This window comes from Carassius gibelio, chromosome B7 (genome assembly GCF_023724105.1).
Source record: "Carassius gibelio isolate Cgi1373 ecotype wild population from Czech Republic chromosome B7, carGib1.2-hapl.c, whole genome shotgun sequence".
Taxonomy (NCBI): domain Eukaryota; kingdom Metazoa; phylum Chordata; class Actinopteri; order Cypriniformes; family Cyprinidae; genus Carassius; species Carassius gibelio.
The window spans coordinates 10826658-10844234 of record NC_068402.1 but is presented as its reverse complement, the minus strand read 5'-3'; the positions used below and the strand labels follow the sequence as shown (position 1 = coordinate 10844234).

At 42.1% G+C, this 17577-nt stretch overlaps 2 protein-coding genes and 1 long non-coding RNA gene across 7 annotated transcripts in view; 2 read left to right on the top strand and 1 right to left on the bottom strand.

Moving 5' to 3' along the window:
- The window catches only part of LOC127962124 (DNA polymerase nu-like), a 60348-nt gene extending 56197 nt beyond the window's left edge, over positions 1-4151 (bottom strand). The window contains exons 1-3 of one of the 5 annotated variants that reach the window (XM_052561597.1): positions 3412-3660; positions 1233-2257; positions 81-535 (exon numbers count right to left, since the gene is read on the bottom strand). In XM_052561597.1, the coding sequence (XP_052417557.1) occupies positions 81-535; positions 1233-2210 (1433 nt within the window). In that variant the 5' untranslated portion in view covers positions 2211-2257; positions 3412-3660. Of the gene's footprint in view, positions 1-80; positions 536-1232; positions 2258-3168; positions 3390-3411 lie in introns of those variants that run through there. The other 4 variants (XM_052561595.1, XM_052561596.1, XM_052561594.1 and 1 more) reach the window with 4 other exon arrangements.
- A 6008-nt stretch (positions 4152-10159) lies between these two features.
- LOC127962135 (uncharacterized) lies at positions 10160-13368 on the top strand. Its single transcript, XR_008154522.1, has 5 exons — positions 10160-10526; positions 10612-10655; positions 10853-10912; positions 11125-11202; positions 12154-13368. It is a non-coding gene; the product is annotated as an uncharacterized LOC127962135 (long non-coding RNA).
- Positions 13369-13993: 625 nt separating this feature from the next.
- Positions 13994-16446, top strand: ptgr1.2 (prostaglandin reductase 1, tandem duplicate 2). The gene is made up of 8 exons (XM_052561605.1): positions 13994-14150; positions 14231-14276; positions 14373-14432; positions 14927-15109; positions 15216-15489; positions 15570-15675; positions 15872-15990; positions 16135-16446. Exons 1-8 carry the CDS (start codon positions 14045-14047, stop codon positions 16243-16245), a joined length of 1005 nt encoding a protein of 334 aa, XP_052417565.1. The 5' UTR covers positions 13994-14044; the 3' UTR covers positions 16246-16446.
- Positions 16447-17577: the final 1131 nt, after the last annotated feature.

Below are 17577 nucleotides of genomic sequence, written 5' to 3'. Positions count from 1 at the left end.
AGATGAAGATGAAGATATAGTCTTACGAACCCAAGCTGCATTACATAGTACAAAACTTCTCCCCATTCACGGTGGGTTACCTGCTAAAGGCTGAGTCCTTGGAGGTGATGACCTGTTGTTTAGCATTAGAACCAAGGTAAGGGACTTGAGTTAAGTGAGGTTGTGTCAGAATGTTTTCTCTCTGAGCAGCAGCTTCTGCTGCCCCCTCCAGGCTCTTCAGTATTTCATCAAGCTGTTTCATCACCCTCTTCCCCATAAGGAGTTCTGCATCCTGGGCCAGACGCACAAGTTCAAAGAAGGCCTTTTGACGAAGAAGTTGGTCGCGAACTTCAGTCTGCCTGGAGGTGTAGTAATTTTGTCTGGCTAACTGAAGAGCGAGGTCACCACGCACCACAGGGATATTAAGGAGGCGGGCACAGTCTCGTAATGCAGATCGGACTGGGTCTAACAGAAGGGACTGAATCTCAGACTGAACTGAAAGGATTTCAGAGTGCAGATCAGGTTCAAGTCTACTTGCCTGTGAGTAGCACAAAGACTACGAGAGGAAGGGAATGAAAATGAGACACATTTAGAGGTTTACTCAATTCAAGGGATGAAATCTTTTTGCTTTGGCACATGTTAGAATAGAAAATTGTTAAAATGCTGTTTCACACATCTACAAATTTCCAGTAACATCACAGTGCTGATGAATAACTACAGATTAAAGATATTTTGCCATACCAGTAGAAGTTGACCTAGGTTGCAAATATGAACTGAGATTGAGATGATTTTAAATTGTTTATCATTTTATTACTGAACAAATTATTTTACTAAAAATCTATGTACACTACTGTTACAAATTTGGGGGTTTGCAAGATTTAATTTTTTTGAAAGTTTGTTATGCTGATTTATTTTATCAAAATACAGTGAACAGTAATATGAATTATTATATTGTAAAAGTTTAATATATTTTAAAATGTATTTTTACTGTAAAAGAATTAGAAAAAGAAGCATTTGAATTAGAAATTAGCTTTAACAAAGTATGTCTTAATGCAACTTTGATTAAAAAAATAAAATTATTAATACATTTCTTTAAAAAAAAATGTAGAATGCAGAATGTAATTACATAATTGTCATAAATATTAACCATGTTAATAAGAAACAAACAATAATGTTACACTTAAAATGTTCTATGGCACTGTATAGACATTTATAAACCAATCATGGAAACTGTAATTTTGTTTATTATTCACCTCTGTGCTGCTGTTTAGTTGCTGGATGAGCCACTCTTTTGCTGCTTTATCGCCATGCTCCTTTGCCCTCTCTTTCACCAGCTGGTATTGGGCCACTATATATGCCCACTGCAGTTGTGCCATCTCCTTCTTCCTGAGCTCCACTAGTCCCTCATCCTCTTTTTCCTCATTCTCACTGCAACAGCTCAGATTGGTCAGCTGGCAGTGATTGGATGTGGAGGTCTCCATCATGTCTGAGATGCCCTGAAAGAACTGACGCTGAGTGTAGGAAGTCAATACTTTGGTGAATTGCTCCTGTTGCTGGAGGAAAGGCTCTAGAGGCAACTGGGAGAGGAGCACTGGGGTCCTTGGTTGAGGAACTAATTGTGGAGCAGCTCCATCTTCACTCCTTACAGAATAAGTGTCGGTTTGGAAAAATCCAGCCAGTTTGGTCGTCTCCTTTGACAGGTTCTCCCCAGCTGAATTTGTGTATGCATTTTCAGCTGCCAAGGCAGAGTTGGCATCTTTTACTCTATTCCCTCCTTCCTGCAGCAATGCTTGGGATGCAGAGGAGTTCGCACCCCAGTTGGTAGCCAGCATCTGCAGCTTATTGAGTCTGCGTTGTTTTAGCTGCTTCTCTTTGCAGAGAGCTTGAAGTTCTGTCTCGAGACCCTCAATTGTTACATTTCCCTCTCCACTCAGCGTAGCACTGCTCCGTGACACTACACCTCCATCTACAGGCAAACAGGTTTTAAGCAGCTCACCCAGTGTCGCCTCATCCAAGATGGGCTTACCGGACTCCTGGAGTGCCTTGTATGCTTGCAATTCTTCTGGCGTTACAACATTGCTGCGGTTCAGTCGGTTGCAGACAACACTTAAAAGGTGTAGGTTATCTGGTGCTGTTTCAAATAACCAGTCAAACTCAGAACCTTTCAGCACAGACGCCCGTGGGTAACCCAATCGTGACAACGCCTCAACAAATTGAGCTCCATCCAGCATGACTGCTTATGTCAACTTGACTTTCACGTCAGAGATATTCCCTTATCCTAAGGCAGATGGTCAAAAGACATTTTAGCGAGCCCGAATTATGTATTTACGAAGAGAAGGCCCAACTGAGGTGAATGTTGCATATAACTGTACTGTGTGCAAATTGGAACACAAACACATATGATACTACCATTCAAAAGTTTGTCACACCCTTTCAGAAACCACTCTAAATATAATCTTACAGACCCATAACTGAACTTACACACTCACATTCATTTAGCTACCTATTTAAATGAGGATTTCTATTGTTTCTAAGGCTTATTATAAATAACTCTACATAAATATCATTTTTATATTTTTTACATTCAAAACCGAATATGAACTATTGAAATTGAGTATTTGTATGGTCTCATAACACCTGTAATGGCCTGTATAAGCTATATTCAAAGACCAAACAACTATAATTAGCTGTGGCAGATTTCAAAGTTTAACAACTTCAGGTAACATAAAACAGATTCTTATTGGTTACAAATAAACAGGTTGCTTTGCTCTGTTTGTTCATCTAAGTTTCACCAGTCAATTTAAAAAGCTAAGAAACAGGTACAATTATTTTTACTTTTACTTGTGCATGTTCTTAGTTAGATACTTCCAGTTGGGTAACATTTTGACACAGTATAGCCAAGTAGACACACACATTCGTCTGCTACAGTTGGAAGTGACTAATTGACCGATGACCAGCTAACTTACTAACGTTATTTACTTCGTTGTGGTTATTTATCCGTGAAAAACGGCTAACAGGTTTGTAAAAAGCAGTCGTCACGAACGTCTGTAAACAACGTAACATACTAACTGATAGCAAAACACACGTAAATATTGAGATATTCAAAACTGAATTATATTCAAGAAAAAAAATTACTGTAGGAGACCAATCAGCAGTTAAGAGTTTCAGAGAGTCAGTCATGACCAATACCTCAAAGACAGCTAAACTCAAAGTGGCCTTAACTGCAAGTGTGTACGTTGCCGTGAGTATTTTGAATTTCAAGAGTCGTTAAAACTAGTTAACATTAACGTAACGTTACTTGTTAAACGTTTGCATTTAGCTACATTAGCTTGCTTTACTGGTTAGCTAAGTACAAACAATACATTTGCCATTTCCTTTAAAAAAAGATTTTTACATATATTTCACAAAGCAGTGTATCATAAATGTCCCTACCTTGAAAAACAGAACCCTTTTGATGAGAGTAGTCTGTCTCGCGCGCCACTTCCGAAATGCCCGCGCTTGCTGTCGTCACGTGACGTAGGTGGTTCCTCGACAAATAAATTATTTCAAAAGCCTGTTTTTTTACTTAGAAGATGGAATAATTTTATAATGCGTTTTAAAACGGTATACAAATACATGAATTTGACTTTAAGAAGAAGGAGATTAAGAAGCGTCGTCACTGAAGATGATTGACTAATCTGGTGTGCCAATCAGATGGATACAAAATGTCACCTGATTAAGATTGTAGGCGGGTGTTCTGAAATACGTTTTCTGCGTATTGGCGGAGCATACATGAATATTAATGAGTTTTCTGTTTCGCGTTAAATCGAAAATATTAGTGCGTTGTCACTGAAACACTAGATTTTCTAGATTATCTGAGTAGGTAGGCGATTCTCCAAGTAAATAAGCATACAACTATTACGCATTTTATTATATTCTTATTTTACCTTGAGAGTCCCTAAAATGTGTCGTTTGTTAAACATGTATAACTTGACAAAATTCAAGTCTCCCCTATTAGAAGTGCTTCTGCAAACTAGGAAAAAATTACAGGCAAAAGTGCAAGTAGCAAACTGATGAAATGAAATAGATGTATTAATTACAAACAAACAGAACATTCTCCACATGAACGAGACAGATGAGTACTTGACATGAACTGCGATTTGGTTGTAGGCTGTCATGCACTTCCATGTGACAACTTTAAAAAACATCTCGGTTACGTATGTAACCTTGGTTCCCTGAATAGGGAACGAGATGCTGCGGTGACGTCACCACGTATGGGAACACCTCTGGTGTGACGAATGTCTGAAGCCCTATACCATCCCGCCAATCCTATTGGCCAAATGGCGCATAGCACCACCCTGCGCATGCGCGCGCATGATATACCTGGGTGCAGCGCGCCATTTCGCTCAGATTTCATGACTGAAGATGAAGAGTTATCAAGGTACGGAACGGCCAGAACCGCAGCATCTCGTTCCCTATTCAGGGAACCAAGGTTACATACGTAACCGAGATGTTCCCTATCATAGGTCACTTCGATGCTGCGGTGACGTCACCACGTATGGGAACGATATACCAAAACGCCTGACGTACCTGATAACTGAGATCCGAGGAAGCAACTGCTCAAGCGGAGAGAACCCGGGAGCCAGGGGCCATCCTCACATCCAGACTGTAGGACTTGATAAAAGTGCTCGGTGAGGACCATCCTGCCGCAGCACAGATATCATCCATAGAAGAGCCACTGAGAAAAGCTTGAGAAGAAGCTACAGCTCGAGTGGAATGAGCCTTAACCCCTAAGGGCGAAGCGAGTCCGCGCGCCTCATAGGCCAAAGAAATTGCCTCCACCAGCCAATGGGACATGCGCTGTTTTATAACTGCATGGCCCTTACTTTTATGTCCAAAGCAGACAAACAGCTGGTCAGATCCACGCCAAGGGGCTGTGCGATCCACATAAGTCTTTAAAGCTCTCACAGGGCAAAGACTTAGATCTCCTGACCCGGCCCCGGCAGGTGAAAAAGCTTCCAGAACCACTTGCTGAAAGCGAAAAGGGTTAGATGCGACCTTAGGAACATAGTTAGGCCTGGGCCGCAGCAGCACCTTTACAGAGCCTGGTGCAAATTCCATGCATGAGGGTGAAACAGAAAGAGCCTGTAAATCCCCAACTCTCTTGAGGGAGGATAAAGCCATGAGAAGAAGTGTCTTCAGTGTCAGGATTTTATCCGATACGGTCTCCAAGGGCTCAAACGGATGCCCTGACAAACCTAACAACACAATGGATAAATCCCATGAAGGAACTCGCACAGGGCGGAAAGGCCTCAGCCGTCGCGCACCCTGAATGAAACGAGAAACTAATGGATGACGCCCCACAGAGGCACCGCCTATGCATTCGTGGTAAGCTGAAATGGCTGCCACGTAAACCTTTAAAGTGGCTGGTGTAACGCCATCTGAGAAACGCTCCTGGAGGAACTCCAGCACTGAAGCCACTGGGCAGTAAACTGGATCCACATTATGATTACCACACCAGGTTGTAAACAGTCTCCACTTGAAAGCATATAAGCGTCTCGTAGAAGCTGCTCTAGAACTCAATATAGTCTCAGTAGTTTCAACAGAAAGACCGTGACATACTAACGCACTCCGCTCAGTGGCCACGCCCACAGTTTCCACAGATCTGGCCTCGGGTGCCAAATCAGCCCCTGTGCTTGTGATAATAAATCCTGTCTGATGGGAATCTCCCACGGAGAGCCCGCTAGCAGACTGATCAGATCCGCAAACCACGGCTGCGTGTGCCATCGCGGATCCACCAGCAGCAGCTGTTCCACTCTGTCCCGGCGTATTCTGCATAATACCGCTGGGATCAAACGAATCGGAGGAAAAGCATACAGACTGGTCTTGGGCCAGCTGTGAGCTAACGCATCCACGCCCAGGGGCGATGGGGAGCGTAGGGAGAACCATAGCGGGCAATGCGTAGTCATGCTCGATGCGAATAAATCCACTTTCGCTTTGCCGAATATCCGCCATAAAAGATCCACCGTCTGGGGGTGTAATCGCCATTCTCCCTGTTCCAGAGCCTGTCTGGATAGCAGATCCGCTCCGAAATTCAATCGTCCGGGGACATGAATGGCCCGGATCGAGAGAAACTTGTCCCGAGACCACAGAAGAACACGCCTCGCCAGCCTGCACAGGGGGCGAGAGCGCAATCCTCCTTGATGGTTCAGATAAGACACAACCGCTGTGTTGTCCGATCTGAGCAGCACATGACGGCCGATCAGCAGATCCGCGAAATACTGGAGAGCCAGAAAAACTGCCAGTAATTCCAGTCTGTTTATATGCCAGCCGCGCTGAGCCGCTGTCCACACTCCGTGGGCTGGTCGCCCTCGACACACAGCTCCCCAACCAGTCAAAGACGCGTCCGTTGTGACAGTCTCTCGGAAAGCATAAATTCCCAATCGAACTCCTGACAGGAGAAATTCGGTTGACATCCAAATTTTTAGCGACATCACACACCGCCGTGTCACCGAAATCGTGCGATGCGGGAGACAACGGGGTGAAATATTCCGCCTTTTCGTCCACCACTGAAAGGGGCGCATTTGAAGCAATCCCAGACGAATCACGGGGGATGCTGCTGCCATTAGACCCAAGAGCCTGAGGCACAATCTCACCGTCACCGTGCGACCCGCTTTGAAGTGCCGCACGCATGACGCAATCGACTGAGCGCGCGGGAGAGAAAGCTTCGCTGTCATCGCGCGAGAGTCCAGATCTATTCCAAGAAAAGTTATCCGTTGAGAGGGAGTTAAAACACTCTTCTTGAAATTTGTTCGTAAGCCCAGGCTGTTTAAATGATTCAGCACAAGATCTCGGTGAGAGTGTGCTTGAGTCCGCGATTGCGCTAGCACCAGCCAATCGTCCAAATAATTCAACACACGAACGCCCTGGAGCCGCAACGGGGCCAGAGCTGCGTCCATGCATTTTGAGAACGTACGGGGCGCTAAAGCCAAGCCAAAGGGAAGAACGCGGTACTGATACGCTTTGCCCTCTAAAGCGAATCTGAGGAACTTCCTGTGTCTCTTGACGATCTGAATATGGAAATACGCATCCTTCAGATCGATCGTAATAAACCAATCGCTTGGTCGGATCTGAGACAGAATAGATTTCACCGTCAACATCTTGAATTTGCTCGGTCTGAGTGCAAGATTCAGACGGCGTAAATCCAGAATGGGTCGTAACCCGCCGTCTTTTTTCGGTACCACGAAATAACGGCTATAAAAACCTGTCTCCATCTGAGAGGGGTGTACTTCTTCTATAGCCCCTTTGCTCAGCAGAGCTGACATTTCTTGTCGCAGCACCGCCATTTCCGTAGACTTCACCGTAGTGGGAAGAATTCCGCGGAAAGGAGGCGGGCCTTTCCGAAACTGAATGGTGTATCCGTGACAAACCGTCACACCCATTGAGGAATGCCGGGCAAGCGTTCCCACGCGGCCCGAAACAATATTAGCGGTTCCAAAACTTCCGCTCCCAGCAACGCCGTCATACGCGTTAAAACGACCGGACACGAAAAACCCGTGGTGTTCGTGCACCGGGGAAGCGTATGCGCCGGAGTCGTTGCGTTCCGTTGAGTATAATCCTGAAACGTGTCCACGGCAGGAATTAGGCCAACAGATGGAACATCGGGCTCTGCCGCTAGCGAAAAAGCGGCGGCTGTGTGAGCCGTCATAAACGGGCCGTTTGTGCAGGGTCCTTGAGTCGTCCCTCGAACTCCAAAAGCAGGATTGCGCAGAGTGTCTGAGGGAGCGTCTATTATTACGGCTCGATCCAATGTTGCTCGAGGCGCTGTTAGCGGCGAGACAATCAATGTTTGAGCATGGGGACTGCAATGAGAGTGTGGGATGCGCGAAAGCGGTCCGACAGCGCTCTCTAGCGGAGGGCACAGTCCCTGGCAAGCAGCAAAAAGATCAGGAGCTGCTATTCGGCACCCGAGAACGAGAGGCTTTAGCCGTCGAGGTCAGGTTCAATCGCTTACGTTGACGCTGGTGCGCCGGAGGAAAAACCCTAGGGCCCCAGTCCTTACGAGGAGGCGCCATGGGTGTGGGTTCCTCTCGAGAGGCTGCTCGCTGGCGGTGAGAGGAGGTTGAGCGAGAACGCGCGGGCGCTTGCCGGCGTTCGACCTCCCTGGGTCTGCGGGGAATCAGCTGGCGGAAAGCGGCTGATTGCTGTTTCGCTGCCCTGAACTTCTCCACTACTGACGTGACAGCCTCACCGAACAATCCATCCCTGGAGACAGGGGCATCCATAAGGAAAGATTTATCCTTCTCCTTAATATCGGTGAGATTAAGCCAGAGGTGGCGCTCAACCGAAATCAAACCGGCCATAGTACGGCCCACTGCACGAGCGGTATGTTTGGTAGCGCGTAGCGCCAAATCCGTAGCTCTACGCAGTTCTTTAACTGCCTCCGGTGTGATGCCCTCACCTTCATCCAATTCCTTCAATAACTCCGCTTGGTAGGCCTGAAGGACCGCCATAGAGTGGAGCGACGCAGCCGCCTGACCAGCCGCCATGTAGGATTTACCCACCAAACTAGACGTGACTCGACACGCCTTCGAAGGAAGAAGGGGGCGAGACTTCCAAGCCGCGGCCGAACTAGGCGCAAGGTGTTCGGCGAGAGTCTCTTCCACCGGGGGCATCATAGTATAGCCATGGTTCGCCATATCAGAAACGGTGGCGAAATCCGCGACCGCGGCGTTAGTAATCCGCGCCGAAAACGGCTGTTTCCAGGACCTCGAAACCTCCTGGTGGAGGTCCGGGAAAAAAGGCAAAGGCCTCCGGGGCTGTGTAGGTGTCCGACTGGTTAGAAAACGGTCGTCCAGCTTGGAAGAAGGTTGGGCCTCGGCCTTGTCAACCTCCCAGTCTAGCCCCAATTTACCCACCGCACGAGAAACCACATCCAACAGCTCACTGTAGGAGGGGGAAACACGCCTCTCCTGTCCGCTAGGAGGAAGAGGGCTAGTGTCAGTCGCGAAGTCCTCAGACCCCGAGGCCGCGGTGGATAAAACGTCGTCGTCATAGCGTCCACAACCGAAGGAGATGGCGGTGCATGCCTCCGGTGTGGGAAGTAAATCCTCATTAGAGAAGACGACGGGCTCAGTATAAGTTTTATTCTGCAGCAGGGTAGGGGAGAGCGAGCGATGTGGAGAATATTCCAGCGCTGCGCTGTCCACAAAATCCATGTCGCACGTGTCACCCCAGGCCCTCGCCTCGTGCGGTGCCTCGGCAGTCGCAGAGGTGACCTGACGGGGGTTAGACTCGAGGGCGACATTAGAGAAAACTTCCACCCTGGAGCGCAGTACTCTGAGCCGCAGGCCATCACAATGGGGACAGGAAGAAAGGCAGCTAAGCGCCGCCTGTGCGTGATGTAAACCAAGACATACTACGCACCTGTCATGAGTGTCCCCCGCCGTGATGTACCTGGTACATGGCTCCTTACATTTTCGAAAGCTCATCGCGTCCGCGAAGAGGAGTTAACACTGCTCGAAGAGATCGCTGGAGAACGCGAGACGATAGGGCACAGATGATTCGCTATTCCTGAAGGAATGAAATCTGAGCGAAATGGCGCGCTGCACCCAGGTATATCATGCGCGCGCATGCGCAGGGTGGTGCTATGCGCCATTTGGCCAATAGGATTGGCGGGATGGTATAGGGCTTCAGACATTCGTCACACCAGAGGTGTTCCCATACGTGGTGACGTCACCGCAGCATCGAAGTGACCTATGATAGGGAAATAAATAAATTAAAAAGTTAGGCTACTTCCTATGAGTCTTCACATTGCTCCTTATTTCTTACCTTACAGTCTTACAATACAGTGAGCAAGTTTTATTGTGCCACCATAAGCAACACTCAACGGTATACTTCTCAAATTACATACTTTTAATAGCAAACCAAAGGAATATAAGAAACTATTTGCAGCTTTTGTCCCATCTACTTGTTACGTATTCTAATAGGTTACCTCTGGCAAATCAGTGAGACTTAGGTCACTGCAGAGCAAAAGTGGGCGTTTATCACCATGTGGGTGTTTTGAAACTGCTGGGTGTTTCTGAACCATGCAATCTAAATGATCCTCCTTACCCAACCCCATCCCTAAACCTAACGTCACTTTTACATCAACTAATCAGGTATCATGGTGTAAAAACACCTTGATCTCGTAACTCCCATTACTTTCCTGCAGAGACCTATACTTGAAATCAGTGGCTGTAATCGTTGAATAAACATATAACACAGGAAATAACATTTTGTGCACAAACGAACAATTATATTCTAAGCTTGCTTAACATGCTCGAAGCAGAATCGTAACATTGTTGAAAAGTTTTTGTGATCCGGTGAAAACGCACTAATATTTTCGCTTTAACACGAAACAGGAAACTCATAAATATTCATGTTTACTGACACCCCAAATATCCCCTACACCGAATATTTCAGAACAATGGCCTAATCAGTTCTCTACTGTGTGCACAACAGAGAATATATTAGAGAATCAGACACCGACTTTGAGCTGAAACTAGAGCAGCTCTCTGAGCCCAAAGGTGGAGTTTTGTGATTCTCAGATTTCATATTTTTCCCATATTTGCTCTATTGCATACCAAGGGAGTTTATTCTTGTTCTTCAAAGGTTCTTCTAGAGGCAGTGTTCCTTAGTATTGACCCTTACATGCGGTGAGTGAAGCTGTAATGTTAGTTAACAGGTGCATTAACATTTGTATTTTAGGTTCTTTTGACATAAAGTGAAGTCATACTGATCCTGGGTTTGAAAATGATTCCTTGTTTGGTTTGTTGTGAATTATTTGATGCATTCATTTCCCCAAATATACTAGTCCTAGGTTTTTATTTTTTATCTATTTAATTTCTTCTAGACCATTCAGCCGTGTTCGACTGAAAGCAGGAGATGTGATGATCGGAGCTCAAGTTGCCAAGTAAGAGAAATAATAATCATTGTGTCCCATAACATCTGCAGCTGAGCTGACTGACTTTAATCTGTTCAGATTCTTTCCTCAACATTTTAAGAGAAACCATGACTTTTTTGATAAAAGTAAAATGCAAAATTTTCAGCAATTTGGTCATCATTACAAAAGAAAACCATCTGTGACACATTAACAGTCAATGACCATAATTGTGTAATAAACAGCAATATCACCAGAGTCTTGGATGCCTGGCCTCAGGATATCTCCTCCTCCCATGCCCTTGGAGCCGTTGGCTTATCATGGTAAAACTCACTGCTTCTTTCATACCCCCAATTGTTTCTTTTCCAGATGGTTTTAGAAGGGAAGGTCAAATGCTTAATCGACTGCGATATAGTCATTTTCTGATATTTCTTTTAAACACATCAAAGATCATCCCAGATGTTGTGAGTCAATATGGCTTGAGTTCTGGTAAAAATAGGCGTGTATTGTAAATCACTTATGGCTTTATGAAACAAAAATTTGTTGCACACATGTTCTCTGCTTTGTGAGATTTGTTTTGGATTGCTTTTAAACATCTCAGAAAGGTCAGCTTGTATCAAAAAATTAAAAAAAACCTCCCTTTTCAGCTAAGATAATTTACTTGGCCTTCTTTTATTTGAGGCACCACACATAAACGTTATATGATAAAATGATACATCAGTTTATAATAAATAACATTAACTGTTTTGGAGGAGATCTGTGCCTTCAAATCAGGAGAAACCTTACTGGTGAATGCAGCTGCAGCGGCTTTTGGTTCTGTAGGGGGTCAAATTGCCAAACTACAAGTTTGCAAAGTTGTGGGTTCAGCAGGAAGTGATGAAAAGGTGGCCTACCTAAAAGAGCTAGGCTTTGATGTGCTACAGTATTACACAGATGAAGGCATTTGGGGAGTATTGCTGTATGTGGAGGAAATCACTATATAATGACACCAGTCCACAAACAGGTTTGGTTAACCGACATTTACATTTAGTCATTTAGCTGATGCCTTCATCCAAGTAACTCTCATGTGATTCTCGTTTTAACCAGTTGTGTCTGTTCTGAATAACCTTTACGCTAATAGAATCAATATATCAATATTATACAATACCTTTGTATAAACAACACAAAAGCTGTTTAGTCATCATTAGTGAAACATAAAAGTAGATTTGAAGAATTGGGGAGAAGTAGACTTTTGTCCATTTGCTGCAGTGATGATGTGTATTTGTCTTTTTTAGGTCCTTGTCCACACCTTTAGATGATTTTTAAGCAGTTGAAAATGGAAGGTTTCTTGGTAGGCAGGTGGGAACATAAAAATGAAGAGTCACTGAAGCGAACATTGACCTGGATGCTGCTAGTCTGGTTATTACTATACTATGCTTTATTTAAATACAATTGTACTTCTTCTCTGTAAGTATCATATATTAATAATGATGCCTATTCTCTTGATGCTGCGAGGAGAAAATACCGAAAAAGCCATTGTTAAAGTCTAATAACAAGTATTGCAGTGGTGTCCTTTATTTTGTTTTACAAATAAAGTCTCTTTTTTTGTACATTTGCAACATTCTCTAGGACAGATATGCACAAAACAAGAATAATATGATACTTGCTCTAATATTAGAAGCATAAAGGAGATATTGATCTCAAAAGATTAGGCCTATCAAGTCTGTTGCTCAGCATTATTCAGCATTTGTAAATCCTGTCATAAAAAAACCCAGCAGAATATGTTTAGTCATCATGAACTAAATGAACAATAGTGATAGCAGATAAATCATTAACTGTCTTTAGATGGTCTTTATAGTAAGACGGATGCAGACAGGCAAATAAAGTCGCTTTTTAGAGGTTTCTAACAAGACACGTTTTCTTTGAAAGTTATTTTGATATATAAATAAATAAATGCATGAGCTTAAAAATTAAAGTTAAAAATAATTTGGTATTTTTACTACCTGCACTGGGTGTTTGGTGGTAATGTACAATGACACAACAAAAATATCTGTCTGAAAACACTGACATCTTGTGGCTATTTATGAAGGAATCGTAGTTCATAGTGAATGTTCTGGAAGAGACCAACCGGGTCATCTTATGTGTGGGGCAAATAAAAGATTTATATATATCATTCATGACAAAATGTGTAGTAGCTTTTGTGTTGCATTGATTAAGAATATGTTCAAATACATTTCAGAATAAAACATTTAATTTTAGTGGAATATGGAATAATGATTTTGATTTGGGTTTTGTCATACAGTATACAGTGACATTCAAAGTATATGCAATGTCATGGTTATGAGGTCATTTCAAAGTCATCCTGACTGTGCATTAGAAATTATTCTGATATTTAAATAGCAACAAATAAGAAAATAAAATACATTTTTATTCACCAACCATCAATGTTTATGTTTACCACTCACAGGGTGTATTCACACTAGGAAATTCCGCTAGTTCACTTAATTTGGTCCGGAACAAATACAACGTTGATTGTATTTATTTATATATATATATATATATATATATATATATATATATATATAAAAATTGTGGTTCACTTTCACACTGGCCTTTTTGCTAGTGAACCATAAATGAAAACCAGTAAACAAAAGTACTCGTGTGATAAGGTCGTCCATTCATTCGTTCATCCATTCAACCTTACCAGAGTTGGTTTGAAAGCAGACCGAGACCGGTACTATTTTTTGGTCTGCTGTATTCTCACTTTACTAAAAGATCTGCACCAAATTGAGCTCGATTCAAGCGAACCAAACAAGACAGTTGTGTGTACTTTAATTCATAATGTTTGTATGTCTGTTCACAACAATCCTGAAAATTGATGTCAGGGTAACCTGGGGTGAAACCTCCTCGCCTAGAAGATTGTTTATAACATTAAGCACAAATGTTTTGTTACTTAATATTTAATTCAGATAATACAATTTAAATACTGAAAGTCCAAGGTAAACAATATTCAGTGTGCAGGTGTGAGGTTGTGTGTGTAAATCTGCAACGTAATTTATGTCAATAGTGATGTTTTATTATGTAAGAGTATTCATTGTCGTCACCGCAATAAAAGCAAGCTCTGTTCTCTCTCAGAACAAATTCCAGTTTGAAGAGCTCTTTCTGTGCAGCTTCTGACATACAATCATGGTTAAGGCAAAGACATGGATCCTTAAAAAACACTTTGAGGGCTTTCCTAAGGAAAGTAACTTTGAACTGAGAGAAGAAGCTCTGCCAGAGCTTCAAGATGGAGGTATGGCTAATTCATATATTAGTCTTTTTTGTATACCTTTGCTGTGCCTCGCAGATTTAACGTAATCATTTTTGCTTCAGACGTGCTTGTGGAGGCAGTCTATTTAAGTGTTGATCCATATATGAGGTAAAGTTGTCTCAGTCTTATTAGAATAACATCTCTATATTTGATGTAATGCTATGTGGTGTGTCTAGCCAATATTGCCTCCTGTTGTTTTTATAGATCTCTGAGTAAAATGTGGATAAAAGAGGGGGATGTACAATATGGGACTCAACTGGCAAAGTAAGGAATTATTTCTATGTATATTGTTGTATTTTGTATTAATGTTTAATATTGTTACATTATTTAACCCTTTTTAGTCACACACTGTAGATTCATTTTACTTAGCAGAACATTTACAGAAACAAAAAGCATGCTCAGTAGTGAAAAGGGGAATAAATCTTATCCAAGTGATCATAGAATGCCAAATCAATTGAAATATTGTAATATGGTAGAAAATCAGAAAACTTCTAGGCAGTTGAATCTGTTGCTGAAGCGGTCCAGTTACTCACAAATTTGGTTTCCGTTTGCATCATCTGATGAAGACACTTCCACTTAAATGAGTGGAAAAACATCTTGAGCAACAGATGAACAGTAGAAAAATATTTTCTATGCATGTTTGTGCAATTACATTAGCAAGTTAAACCACAAAGTTGCATCTAAGTGAGGAAACAGGTCTTTTCATAACCAAATACATTTTACATCACTAAATAAATATCTTAACTCATGTCTGGCAGGGTAGTGAAGAGCAAGGACCCAGCATTTCCTGAGGGATGCTACGTGGTTGCTAATTGTGGGTGGAGGACACACACTGTAACCAAAGCAAAGGGTCCAGCCGGGCCCATCTTGACTCGGATAGTATCCGAATGGCCCAGTGATATTTCAATGTCCCTGGCTCTTGGTTCCTTGGGGATGCCTGGGTAATATAAACACGACTTTTAAAAATTATGGCAGTTACAATTCTTTTTTTTTTCTTTATATAAATATCAAGTATGTTTCCTAAATCCTGTCTCTTTTATCCTCTAGTTTAACTGCTCTGTATGGTCTGGAAGAGGTGTGTAAGGTACAGCCCGGTGAGACGATTCTGGTGAGCGCAGCAGCAGGTGCTGTAGGTGCGATGGTGGGGCAGATCTGCAAGATTAAAGGCTGCAAGGTTGTGGGCTCAGCAGGAGGTGATGACAAGGTGGCCTACCTAAAAGAGCTAGGCTTTGACCAGGCCTTCAACTACAAGACTGTCTCCTCACTGGAGGAAGCACTGAAGAACGCCTCACCTGAAGGATACGACTGCTACTTTGAGAATGTAATTTACTTTATATGTGTATTTTTGTCTAAAATACAGTTTGCTATTTGTTAGCAAATCTTTTACTTCCTGTTCTTTAGGTGGGAGGTCCCCTCTTTACCGCAGCACTCAAAAACATGAAGCCAAGAGGCCGTATCGCTGTTTGCGGTGCAATAGCCACTTACAATGACACAACACCACAGACGTGTACGTTTCATTTCTACTGAGTCCCTCCAATGGAAGAAAAAAAATATCAGATTTTAATATTAGAAGATATAAGAGGGGGAAAAGGGAAATAAACGCTTTTAAATTGTTACACTTTACAACCTCTAGAGGACAGTATAGGATATGAAAAATCTAAGCAATCTAACATTAAGCTATATTCAATTGTTTTGTCTCACAGGTCCTTATCCTCACCACGAAATAATTACACGACAGCTGAAGATAGAAGGATTTATGGTGGGATCTTGGCAACACAAAGATGAAGAATCTATCAAGAGGATGCTTAAATGGATGAAAGAGGTAAGCTGCTTTAGAAATGAATCATTCTGAACTTGATCGTTACACCCTTCATTAGATAATGGCCATTACACAGCATATAACAACAGCAGCCTGTGAATGAGACAGAGAACTGGTATGAAGACACATTGAATTGTTTTCCTGCAGGGCAAACTGAAGGTGAAGGAAGTGGTCACGTCTGGCTTTGAGAACATGCCAGCTGCCTTCATAAGGATGCTGAAGGGCGATGGACTAGGGAAGGCTATTGTTAGAGTCTGAGGCATGCTTAGAAATCCATCTGTTGTGTTTTTACATCAAATACAATATGACACATTTGGGTAACTTGAATATGTGTAGACAGAAAAGCTTAGTGTAGTCTGCTTGTGTCTAAAGGGGAACTAAATGAATCCCATACTTTCTCTTCATACTGTACTCTTTCACTCAGTATGTTTTTACAAATAAAACCAAATAACCCTCATATTTATGTTGTATGTGGTCATATCTTCCCATATCTTCCTTGTCTGATTAATAATGTTCGTTATTTCTGTCTTTTTTTCATTCTTATGGGTTCTAAAATAAAAAAAATTAATGTTAAAGGCAAAAAAAAAATGTATTGCTACTCCACAAACAAATCTTTTTTTTTTCATAGATTTTTTATTGTTGCAAATTGCATTTTTACATTTTATACCACCCCAACCACCCTATACAACCATACCCAGCCCCAACAAGTAATCCCCGATAAACACAATGGCATCTGGGAAGAGAAGAAAAAACAATAATAATAATAATAATAATAATAAGAAGAAGAAGAATAATAATAATAAAAATAATAAAAATAAAATAATAATACATTAATATATACATATACATACATACACACACATACACGTACATATAACAATTAAGAAACAAATTAATAATAAAATAAGGGTTATATACCTACACTCAATCTACATCTAAGATTTGTAGATCAAATCTTTGAGCCAAACTGAAATAAAGGGGGGTTGAGGATAACAGTATTATGTGCCTAGCAAGAAGAGATGCAAAAGCTATGACATCAGCCTGTCTCTGGCTTGAAGGCTGACACCGAGAAGGAACAACAAAGATTGCAATCAAAGGGCAAACAATTAACTCGACCCCTAGGACATCGGAAAATATTTTAAAGAAAGAATTCCAAAAGTTTTGCAACTTGGGACAAAAGGCAAACATATGACTAAGATTGCATGGTGAAAGTTTACATTTATCACACAACTTGTCTTGAAGATAGTGAAGTAGACACAAAATCGCAGTAAAACATGTTTGTTCATGAGCAAACATCTTCAGTTAAATTTGTGTCTAGCAAAAAATAATGTAAATTGAATGTTTAACAAAAAGGTAAGGTACATTAACATTGAGTAAAAAATAAGTTGATTGCATTTTACAGCCACTAGGACAGGGTTAAACAACAACTGGACATGAATTCAAGGGAATGTTTTATTAGGGATTGTGTCTATAAATTAGTTATTAATTACAGAAGTGTGCTTTCAAGATGAAGATATTAAAATAGGATATCTTAAGGCTTGGCTTGTTCAACGCTGAAAATACAAAAGCAGAAGATCTGACGGTTTGAGT

Coding starts and splice junctions, on each gene's coding strand:
- ptgr1.2 (XM_052561605.1), top strand. CDS start 14,045: ATGGTTAAGGCAAAGACATGGATCCTTAAAAAACACTTTGAGGGCTTT. Junction 14,433..14,926: donor TATGGGACTCAACTGGCAAA/GTAAGGAATTAT, acceptor CATGTCTGGCAG/GGTAGTGAAGAGCAAGGACC. Junction 15,490..15,569: donor ACGACTGCTACTTTGAGAAT/GTAATTTACTTT, acceptor CCTGTTCTTTAG/GTGGGAGGTCCCCTCTTTAC.